Genomic DNA, 12,000 nt, shown 5'->3' with positions numbered 1-12,000 from the left:
TCAAACAAGTAACTTGAAAGGCATATGATACAAAAATAATCAGTTACACCAAACAATTTACAAATTCCAAACAAAAGCTGAGTTCATAAGTTTCCCAAGTCAGCTAATGTTACAAAACCATAAATAAGGACTTCTAGCCAACACTCCTTATGAGGTACAAGACACTTAAGACCGAGGGCAGCATGGTACTTCATTTATCTTGCAGCATAAGAAACTCATATTGCCAGGGATGTTGACTTTTATAAGATACAGTCTTACTGTTTTTATCTCTGTAGAGATTCATTCTACTTTGAGACACTGAGCACCTTTGTATATATCCCCTCCAACTCCACTTGAACACACAAATGGTCAATGCTTCTCCTAGGCAGTTTCACCCTCAGTGGCTTCTCCTAGGCAGTTTCACCCTAAGTGATGTACTGTCAGGGAACACTGACACATCTTCTTCCTATTTTCCCTGCTTCACAGAATTTTACCCACTGCCAGTCTCTCATGTTCGGACAGGCGTTGCTCTTTCTGAGGTCCCCTGGCAATTCGTATCTTGTTGTTAACTCTTTTCTTGTGTGGATGGATGAGATTCTGACTCCCTTCCAGTGTTTGAGTCTTGGTCAGCTGTTTGCTGCTGCTGTAGTTGCCCCACAGATAACTCATAAGGTGGTGGCTGCTCCTTCTCATTAGTTTCACTGATGAACTCTGCACTGCTTTCACTATATGGAGGTGGAGGGATGTTTATGGCTTCTTGCTCTTTCAGAGTAGGGGCAACTGGCAGTGGGAAGGTCTGTTTTTCAGGATCTGTGCTGTCTTCATAGGAGGGGGGATAGAAGTCAGGCCTGGAAAAAAAGAAACCAAAAAGAAACACATCATGGTGAAATGTGATTTATCTCAGAGAGCTTGGTTAGATGCTTTATCTGTTATGTTTCCGAAGTTTAGATGAGGCTTAAACTGTAAATGGAAATATAAGTATGTTTAGATCAATTGAATATATTAATATAAAACAGCTGGCATCATTACCTAAGTCTTTCTGTAAAATGTTTTATTAGAATCCAGCATTCTAACAAGACAAGACTTCCTCATCAGAGTTCCTACCCATGACATACAAACACTCATTCTTGTGAGTATTTCAACAAGTGCCTGAGAAAAGTTTGATTTGGAAGAAGAAAGAGGTCACTGTCCAAAGAAATTAAATTAGTGAATTATTTATTATTACAGTAATAATTTTTTTCCACAGTTTTAAAATACATTTTGCATGCTTCTGCTTATCTAACCAAAATTTGCTGAATGGTGTTCTCATAGTGCTTTTGGAGCACCCATTGTCACTGTTTCTGGTGCGGTTTCCACAACAGTCTGAGAAAAGTAATTTGTCTCCAATGACCTGGTTAAGACTTTTGTCAGGCCTACGGCCAGTAAGTTTAAGAAACTCTCTCTCTCTCAAAGCATCAGATTTTGCTCAGAAATAGCAGGGTCAATTATGCAAGAAAACTCTAGCAGGGACCATATAGGGACTGAAGCTCCCTGTGTACCTCATTGGTAATAAGTAATACGAGCAGATATCCCACGGCAGCACATCTGGAACTGTCTGTTGAGATGAAACTGATGATGTAGGCATAGCTTCACCTGCTCCCTCCATGTGTTGCTTTAGGCCGCTCTGTGCAATCTGCTGTGTTTCTTGTAATATACCTTACCTTACGAATACTGTGTAAAAATTGCTGTTTGCACATTGCTGCTTGCTCTAGCAAATCAAAGCTCTGACTACCATTTTTTTTTTTCATAGAAATATAGTAAAATGGCCACTTTTAAAATTTATTTTGTAAACACTTCGTTTGTATAGCTCCTTTCTTCCCAGAGTGTGTTTACAGAGCAGCATCCCTCCCTCCCAGTTCATGGGCAGCAGAACTGCAGCACATACCTGTCTATAGTGCTGACACGTAGCTCTCTGCGGCTGGGGTTTCGAATGGAGGCGCCGAAGGGGCCCCTGTACTTCAAAACTTCGTGGCAAGTGTTCCAGCAGATGCCAATCACAAGGAGAAAGACCCCCGGAGCTAACAGGCAATAAAACACCAGTTCGTTATTTCCACATCTGCATGTGGAGGAGCTTGTGGGAACGCAAAGGACTCCCACACAAATAATGGAGAAACCGAGTAAGAGCACAGAAAGACGAATGAAGGTAAAAATGCATTTTGGCATCTTTTCCAGCAGGCACAGCTCTTGGTTCCTGTTTGCTCTTTGTTTGCTGGCTGTTTCAACTGTGTTTCTCCATGCATTGGTATTTATATACTTCAGGATCAACTGGCCTTAGGACAATTAAGAGAAACAGGCAGTTCTAAGATATTCATTAACTCTTTGAGATACTCATAATCTCTTTTGAGATTAATTTGTAATCTTAAACCTACTTTAAGGAAGGAAACAGGAACTTCCTGCACCGTTGTTCCTTCACAAAGGTAAACTTCGGAGTGCATACACAAATATGCTGCATTCATTGCATGTTACAATTTGTAATGGTTTACACACTTGAATGAATGAGACCTGTATTTGTTTGTCTTAAAAAAAACCCACAGCAAACAACAAAAATCACAGCTCATAACTCTCTCTGAGAAGTTTGAAGGGAATCTTTCTTAATCATTCGTTTTCATCTGTTGTTGGATTTATGCCTCCTGTCTTTAACACATTATTCAACTGCCTTGATGTTTTTAATAATCCTTTGCAAAAGGATAAATTTCTTGCTTGCAATGGGATATAATCTATGACTTTAGTATATAAAATGAAATAAATCAAAATTGCATAATGTCAAAAAAGTACATAGGCATACAAGAAATGTCCTTCTTTGCCTGCAGGTTCAATTATACTCTTATTCCTTTACTGTTATTTGCTTCTCTCTTCCAGCAATATTTATTGACTGAATTTCAAAAGGATCACTGCTCATAGCTATGCTGGAACATCTATACTCAGTTTTCCAAATATACTTAGACATCCGAAATTCAGACATGCTTGCTACCAACAGATTTTAGCCCTAAATATTGCAATCTCCAATGGAAAAAAAAATCTTTAGAATTAGTCTATGGATTTTCTCTTAGAGAGTGTACCCACTAGTTTTCGACAGGGCGTAGCAAACTCTATAATCAGACCTTGACTTGTCTATTAATGTTACCTTATTTGGAACATTACTAATCATGTTTCTGAATATTTTCAACAATGGAGTAATTAACTGGACATTACCTAGGTTTGTTGTTTTGCACACAGTGAGCAAATCAGAACAGGAGATCATTTAAAAATAGGATGAAATCTTGGTTGCAATTATGAGTTTATTGCAGGTGTTGTTGGGTGATATTCAATGAGGTAGGTTACACACGGGTAACAACAAATGATTATGAGAATTTTCTGCCATGGTCTGTAAGAAGGTTTCTTGGTGCTTACTGCGGACTCTATTTCACAACCAGTCTGGGAAAGCTGTAGGACTTCTATAGTCAATGCAGTAAACCTTTCTAACATACTGCTTGGCTCTAGATGCTGTAGGTCATTTATGCAAATCCTGAATGAGAGAGTCTCATTTGACGGGATGAGGAAGGCTCCAGCTTTTCCTACTGTAGACCCTCCCTGCTGCTCAAGAGGAGGAAGCTCTTCATATGCACTTTCCATAGGGCGCTTGAGCCTCATAATTTTCCACTTAGGGGAAAGAGTTTTGACTCTGACTGCCCAGGAGTCCTGATAGCACTGGGTCTCCTGTGTCACCCTGTCCCGGGCTGTATCTGTATGTGCTGCACCACAACATGCAATCTCACATTTTGTCTTATAGAAGCTTTATGGTATCATGAAATGTTTCATGTCTGCTTGACCAGTGCTGTACTTTTCTGCCCCTTGTTTATCCAGATGTGGTGTATGCTAATTTACAACAAATTAAAGTATTTATAAGGAAATGGCAGCTGGTAGAGAGCTGCCACACATTCTGATCAAGTACAGTTATAGAATAGAGTCACAGAATCATAGAATGGTTTGGGTTGGAAGAGACCTTAAAGATCACCTAGTTCCAAGCCCCCTGCCATGGGCAGGGACACCTCCCACTAGACCAGGTTACTCAAAGCCCCATCCAGCGTGGCCTTGAACACCTCCAGGGATGGGGCATCCACAGCTTCTATGGGCAACCTGTTGCAGTGTCTCACCACCCTCACAGTAAAGAACTTCTTCCTAATATCTAATCTAAATCTCCCCTCTTTCAGTTTAAATCCATTACTTCTTGTCCTATCACCCTGACAAAGAGTCCCTCTTTCCTGTAGGTCCCCTTCAGATGTTGGAAGGCTTCTATAAAGTCTCCCTGGAGCCTTCACTTCTCCAGGCCGAACAACCCCAACTCTTTCATCCTGTCTTCATAGGGGAGGTGCTCCAGCCATCTGATCACCTCTGTGGCCCTCCTCTGGACGCGTTCCAACAGGTTCATGTCCTTCCTGTGCTGAGAACTCCAGAGCTGGGAGCAGTACTCCAGCTGGAGTCTCACGAGAATGGAATGGAGGATGAGAATTACCTCCCTTGACCCGCTGGCCACACTTTTGGCCGTTGCCCAGGATGCAGTTGGCTTTCTGGGCTGCAAGCTCACATTGCTGGCTCATATTGAGCTTCTCATCTACCAAGACCCCCAAGTCCCTCTCCTCAGGCCTGCTCTCAATCCATTCTATGCCCAACCTGTATTTGTGCTTGGGATCCCTTCCCTAGTCCTGCTGGCCACACTGTTCCTGATACAGGCCAGGATGCTGTTGGCCTTCTTGGCTACCTGGGCACACTGCTGGCTCATATTCAGCTGGCTGTCGACCAACACCCCCAGGCCCTTTTCTGCTGGGCAGCTTTCCAGCCACTTTTCCCCAACCGATTCATCCCCCTGCAAGTGTGGGAATCTGTTTTCTGCATAGGCTAACAAATCCAGCTGAATTTACAATAATATTTTTCCTGTAAATTTGCAATTTCTCCTTCTCTGTTAAACATACTTTACAGAAGAAGTTTCCTTACTTCCGTTTTTTGATGTTTCAGATCTTTCAGATCTCACCCACACACATATATAGAAATATTGAGTTATTTATGACTGCTATTTAAAGTTCAGGTAATTACTGTAATTTATATCTTCGTAGTACAAGAAAGTACTTGTCCTTCCACTACCACACGATATTTACTGAAATAATTACATTGGTGAAAACACCTTTTACTTCCTGTTTTGTATTTATTGGTCTGCACTCATTGATCTGCATGTTTTGATTATGTAGCTGGAACATGACAGCATCATATCTGTGGTGAAGCAGGCTGAATTAATTGCTACTGGAAAAGCTGGAGAGGAAAGGATATTCTGTAAAAAAAAAAAAAAAAGATAAAATTTAAGAAATCAGATAGACTCCCTTTCTACAGTAGGAAAAGAGATAAAAAGAGATATTCTGAAAAATCTTTAATGAAGAAGTTACAAAGATTAAATGATCTTTATGACAGAAGAATCAAAAGCCAGTGACTAGGCTACACATTACATGGGGGGAAGACCAGGTTTGCATGATGAACTTCAACCTTGGAAAAATAAATCAATTTTCTACCTCAGCCAGTTCCCTAGCAACTCTAAAAAATTCAAAAGAAACAAGCGATATCTTTCAGTGGCAGCCAATGTCTCCACAGCATGGTGAAGGCAGGATGCGCTCCCCGGGGGAGGACACAGGCTTGCAGGAGTGAGGTTTCTTGCCAAGTGCAACTGCCAGGTGCAGTGAAGAGAGGGTTGCCCAGCGTTGCATAAAAGCTGTGGATGGAGGGGTCACCAGGGAATGAGGGGTCAGTCCCTTGTGTTGCTGCGGGCAAAAAAGAAATGAAGAAGAAATGATCTTTTTATGGGAAAGGTATGCATCTGCCAGTTGTTTCACATTCACAGCACTGCCTGGTTTTGCAAGCTGCAGAGGTTTGGTGCTTTCTGCAAGAGGTCAGTTAAGTCTGTGACAACAGGCTATGGATATCTGATAATCGAAAATAGCACTTGATTTCAAATTACTGCATCTCACATAGTAGCTATGTAATGAAAAACAATGAGAAGATGAGAAGCTGAAATAGCCCATAAGGCAGTTTAATTTTCAGGGTTCCATTATTTTTCTTATTTTCCATCACTTAAGATTTCCTGTGATGTTGTTCATGGCCTTTTTCAACTCCCCTGATGTTTTGCAGCTAGATTGTTTTATTGGCAGTGAGTGTCTTGGACCGCGTTAGACTGAATGAGCAGATTTCCTATTTCTCTTACAAAACAGGAAGAAAGTTGCTTCTAACGAGGATCAGGTGGGAAAAGGGAATAGCTAGCATGGTGTAAAGGTTGCTGAGTAGACTGGCTGCAGGCCAAGGTCAAAAGGCAGCAGCCCAGACGCACAAAAAAATCACTTAGGAAGTCCGACTGAAGATGGACTTAATGGATGTTCCAGTGGATGATTTGACGACTGCAACTGTTTTGCAGTTTGCGTTTCACTTGGAAAGGTCATTTCTTATCCTGTATCCTGTTGAAACTTCTAAGACAGTTTTCTTACAAACCAGTTGCTAGAACTATGCCACTCAAAAAAAAATTAGTGTTATCATAGAGGTTTTTATGAAAGTTGTGAAACACAAGCATATTTTAAAAATATTAATAAAATTGGAAACTTTAAAATCAGAAAGTAAAAAAAAAAAATTTTAATGGAAATGTGTGGGATGTAGCAGTACCAGCTACATATCATATGATAGTACACGGTACAAGATAAGAACATATTTTGGGTAACATGTACTGCTGCTACTAAAAAACGGTATTTTACCAGAAATTTCAAGGTGATCTGTTTTGCTCTAGTCTAAAATGTATTATTTTTAGTTAAATGAACACTCAGAATTTAAAACAGGTTTGTTTCCTCTTCTCTCACCCTTAGCTGACATAATTTATTGGTAATATATGACTCAGGACATATTATATGTTGTTGTCAACAATTCAGTGCAGTTTTACCAATGGGCCTCTCTTTAGCAATTCTAGTACTCATTAAAAATTTCCACTTGACGGCATAAGAAATTATTTTAATCTTTGCAGATGTAGTCTTTTCTCCATATCATATCTGAATTAATTATAACATTTTTGAGAACATAGGAGAGTTTAAGATTGAATGAGAATACAAGCAATCACAATCACAATGGTGGGGGTTGGAAGAGACCTTTGGAGACCATCTAGTCCCACCCCCCCAGCCCAAGCAGGTTCACCTAGAGTAGGTTGGACAGGAATGCATCCAGGGGGTTTTCGAAGGTCTCCAGAGAAGGAGACTCCACCACCTCTCTGGACAGTCTGTTCCAGTGCTCCATCACCCTCAAAGTAAAGAAGTTCCTCCTCATGTTGAGATGGAATTTCCTGTGTTCCAGTTTGTACCCGTTGTCTCTTGTCACCAGGCACCGTTGAAAAGAGCCTCACCCCATCCTCCTGACACAGACCCTTTAGATATTTATAATCATTTATGAGATCCCCTCTGAGCCTTCTCTTCTTCAGGCTCAACCTGGAAGCCTTTCCTCATGAGAGAGGTGCTCCAGTCCCTTGATCTTCTTTGTAGCCCTCTGCTGGATTGTCTTCAGTAGTTCCCGATCTCTCTTGAACTGGAGGGTCCCAGAACTGGACAGAGTGCTCCAGATGCAGCCTCACCAGGGCACAGTAGAGGGGGAAGATGACCTCCCCTGACCTGCTGGCCGTGCTCTTTTTAATCCAGGATACCGTTGGCCTTTTTGGCCACAAGGGCACATTGCTTCCTCATGGTCAGTTTATCCACAGGACCCCCAGGCACTTCTCTGCAGATGTTCTGCAGCAGGTCAACCCATAACCTGTACTGATGCATGAGGTTATTTCTACCTAGATGCAAGACCCTACACTTGCCCTTGTTGAATTTCATGATGTTCCTCACTGCCCAACTCTCCAGCCTGTCTAGGTCTCACTGAGTGGCAGCACAGCCGTCTGGTGCGTCAGCCACTCCTCCCAGTTTGGTATCATCAGCAAACTTGCTAAGGGTACATTCATCCACGTTGTATATGAATAAATTAAATAAGACTGGACCCAGTACTGACCCAAACACCAAAATTGTATTTCACAGACCATTTTTTTTTTTCATAGAAATATAGTAAAATGGCCACTTTTAAAATTTATTTTGTAAACACTTCGTTTGTATAGCTCCTTTCTTCCCAGAGTGTGTTTACAGAGCAGCATCCCTCCCTCCCAGTTCATGGGCAGCAGAACTGCAGCACATACCTGTCTATAGTGCTGACACGTAGCTCTCTGCGGCTGGGGTTTCGAATGGAGGCGCCGAAGGGGCCCCTGTACTTCAAAACTTCGTGGCAAGTGTTCCAGCAGATGCCAATCACAAGGAGAAAGACCCCCGGAGCTAACAGGCAATAAAACACCAGTTCGTTATTTCCACATCTGCATGTGGAGGAGCTTGTGGGAACGCAAAGGACTCCCACACAAATAATGGAGAAACCGAGTAAGAGCACAGAAAGACGAATGAAGGTAAAAATGCATTTTGGCATCTTTTCCAGCAGGCACAGCTCTTGGTTCCTGTTTGCTCTTTGTTTGCTGGCTGTTTCAACTGTGTTTCTCCATGCATTGGTATTTATATACTTCAGGATCAACTGGCCTTAGGACAATTAAGAGAAACAGGCAGTTCTAAGATATTCATTAACTCTTTGAGATACTCATAATCTCTTTTGAGATTAATTTGTAATCTTAAACCTACTTTAAGGAAGGAAACAGGAACTTCCTGCACCGTTGTTCCTTCACAAAGGTAAACTTCGGAGTGCATACACAAATATGCTGCATTCATTGCATGTTACAATTTGTAATGGTTTACACACTTGAATGAATGAGACCTGTATTTGTTTGTCTTAAAAAAAACCCACAGCAAACAACAAAAATCACAGCTCATAACTCTCTCTGAGAAGTTTGAAGGGAATCTTTCTTAATCATTCGTTTTCATCTGTTGTTGGATTTATGCCTCCTGTCTTTAACACATTATTCAACTGCCTTGATGTTTTTAATAATCCTTTGCAAAAGGATAAATTTCTTGCTTGCAATGGGATATAATCTATGACTTTAGTATATAAAATGAAATAAATCAAAATTGCATAATGTCAAAAAAGTACATAGGCATACAAGAAATGTCCTTCTTTGCCTGCAGGTTCAATTATACTCTTATTCCTTTACTGTTATTTGCTTCTCTCTTCCAGCAATATTTATTGACTGAATTTCAAAAGGATCACTGCTCATAGCTATGCTGGAACATCTATACTCAGTTTTCCAAATATACTTAGACATCCGAAATTCAGACATGCTTGCTACCAACAGATTTTAGCCCTAAATATTGCAATCTCCAATGGAAAAAAAAATCTTTAGAATTAGTCTATGGATTTTCTCTTAGAGAGTGTACCCACTAGTTTTCGACAGGGCGTAGCAAACTCTATAATCAGACCTTGACTTGTCTATTAATGTTACCTTATTTGGAACATTACTAATCATGTTTCTGAATATTTTCAACAATGGAGTAATTAACTGGACATTACCTAGGTTTGTTGTTTTGCACACAGTGAGCAAATCAGAACAGGAGATCATTTAAAAATAGGATGAAATCTTGGTTGCAATTATGAGTTTATTGCAGGTGTTGTTGGGTGATATTCAATGAGGTAGGTTACACACGGGTAACAACAAATGATTATGAGAATTTTCTGCCATGGTCTGTAAGAAGGTTTCTTGGTGCTTACTGCGGACTCTATTTCACAACCAGTCTGGGAAAGCTGTAGGACTTCTATAGTCAATGCAGTAAACCTTTCTAACATACTGCTTGGCTCTAGATGCTGTAGGTCATTTATGCAAATCCTGAATGAGAGAGTCTCATTTGACGGGATGAGGAAGGCTCCAGCTTTTCCTACTGTAGACCCTCCCTGCTGCTCAAGAGGAGGAAGCTCTTCATATGCACTTTCCATAGGGCGCTTGAGCCTCATAATTTTCCACTTAGGGGAAAGAGTTTTGACTCTGACTGCCCAGGAGTCCTGATAGCACTGGGTCTCCTGTGTCACCCTGTCCCGGGCTGTATCTGTATGTGCTGCACCACAACATGCAATCTCACATTTTGTCTTATAGAAGCTTTATGGTATCATGAAATGTTTCATGTCTGCTTGACCAGTGCTGTACTTTTCTGCCCCTTGTTTATCCAGATGTGGTGTATGCTAATTTACAACAAATTAAAGTATTTATAAGGAAATGGCAGCTGGTAGAGAGCTGCCACACATTCTGATCAAGTACAGTTATAGAATAGAGTCACAGAATCATAGAATGGTTTGGGTTGGAAGAGACCTTAAAGATCACCTAGTTCCAAGCCCCCTGCCATGGGCAGGGACACCTCCCACTAGACCAGGTTACTCAAAGCCCCATCCAGCGTGGCCTTGAACACCTCCAGGGATGGGGCATCCACAGCTTCTATGGGCAACCTGTTGCAGTGTCTCACCACCCTCACAGTAAAGAACTTCTTCCTAATATCTAATCTAAATCTCCCCTCTTTCAGTTTAAATCCATTACTTCTTGTCCTATCACCCTGACAAAGAGTCCCTCTTTCCTGTAGGTCCCCTTCAGATGTTGGAAGGCTTCTATAAAGTCTCCCTGGAGCCTTCACTTCTCCAGGCCGAACAACCCCAACTCTTTCATCCTGTCTTCATAGGGGAGGTGCTCCAGCCATCTGATCACCTCTGTGGCCCTCCTCTGGACGCGTTCCAACAGGTTCATGTCCTTCCTGTGCTGAGAACTCCAGAGCTGGGAGCAGTACTCCAGCTGGAGTCTCACGAGAATGGAATGGAGGATGAGAATTACCTCCCTTGACCCGCTGGCCACACTTTTGGCCGTTGCCCAGGATGCAGTTGGCTTTCTGGGCTGCAAGCTCACATTGCTGGCTCATATTGAGCTTCTCATCTACCAAGACCCCCAAGTCCCTCTCCTCAGGCCTGCTCTCAATCCATTCTATGCCCAACCTGTATTTGTGCTTGTGATCCCTTCCCTAGTCCTGCTGGCCACACTGTTCCTGATACAGGCCAGGATGCTGTTGGCCTTCTTGGCTACCTGGGCACACTGCTGGCTCATATTCAGCTTGCTGTCGACCAACACCCCCAGGCCCTTTTCTGCTGGGCAGCTTTCCAGCCACTTTTCCCCAACCGATTCATCCCCCTGCAAGTGTGGGAATCTGTTTTCTGCATAGGCTAACAAATCCAGCTGAATTTACAATAATATTTTTCCTGTAAATTTGCAATTTCTCCTTCTCTGTTAAACATACTTTACAGAAGAAGTTTCCTTACTTCCGTTTTTTGATGTTTCAGATCTTTCAGATCTCACCCACACACATATATAGAAATATTGAGTTATTTATGACTGCTATTTAAAGTTCAGGTAATTACTGTAATTTATATCTTCGTAGTACAAGAAAGTACTTGTCCTTCCACTACCACACGATATTTACTGAAATAATTACATTGGTGAAAACACCTTTTACTTCCTGTTTTGTATTTATTGGTCTGCACTCATTGATCTGCATGTTTTGATTATGTAGCTGGAACATGACAGCATCATATCTGTGGTGAAGCAGGCTGAATTAATTGCTACTGGAAAAGCTGGAGAGGAAAGGATATTCTGTAAAAAAAAAAAAAAAAGATAAAATTTAAGAAATCAGATAGACTCCCTTTCTACAGTAGGAAAAGAGATAAAAAGAGATATTCTGAAAAATCTTTAATGAAGAAGTTACAAAGATTAAATGATCTTTATGACAGAAGAATCAAAAGCCAGTGACTAGGCTACACATTACATGGGGGGAAGACCAGGTTTGCATGATGAACTTCAACCTTGGAAAAATAAATCAATTTTCTACCTCAGCCAGTTCCCTAGCAACTCTAAAAAATTCAAAAGAAACAAGCGATATCTTTCAGTGGCAGCCAATGTCTCCACAGCATGGTGAAGGCAGGATGCGCTCCCCGGGGGAG

At 41.4% G+C, this 12,000-nt stretch overlaps 1 protein-coding gene across 1 annotated transcript; it reads right to left on the bottom strand.

Annotated features, from left to right (window-relative positions):
• On the bottom strand, positions 1-2,214 carry TMEM252 (transmembrane protein 252). The gene is made up of 2 exons (XM_014964886.1): positions 1,904-2,214; positions 1-827 (listed from the first exon to the last, which is right to left on the bottom strand). The coding sequence occupies exons 1-2, from the start codon at positions 2,179-2,181 to the stop codon at positions 545-547; spliced, it is 561 nt and encodes a 186-aa protein (XP_014820372.1). The 5' UTR covers positions 2,182-2,214; the 3' UTR covers positions 1-544.
• Positions 2,215-12,000: the final 9,786 nt, after the last annotated feature.

The sequence above is a fragment of the Calidris pugnax genome, unplaced genomic scaffold (assembly GCF_001431845.1).
Source record: "Calidris pugnax isolate Ruff unplaced genomic scaffold, ASM143184v1 scaffold273, whole genome shotgun sequence".
In the NCBI taxonomy this organism is placed as follows: domain Eukaryota; kingdom Metazoa; phylum Chordata; class Aves; order Charadriiformes; family Scolopacidae; genus Calidris; species Calidris pugnax.
This window is presented reverse-complemented; position numbering and strand designations above follow the sequence as displayed.

Bases quoted from the DNA above. Each gene is read 5' to 3' on its own strand.
- TMEM252 (XM_014964886.1), bottom strand. From the start codon at position 2,181: ATGCCAAAATGCATTTTTACCTTCATTCGTCTTTCTGTGCTCTTACTC. The intron at 828-1,903 runs GTATGTGCTGCA...CTTTTTTTCCAG, and splicing joins CGTGTCAGCACTATAGACAG to GCCTGACTTCTATCCCCCCT.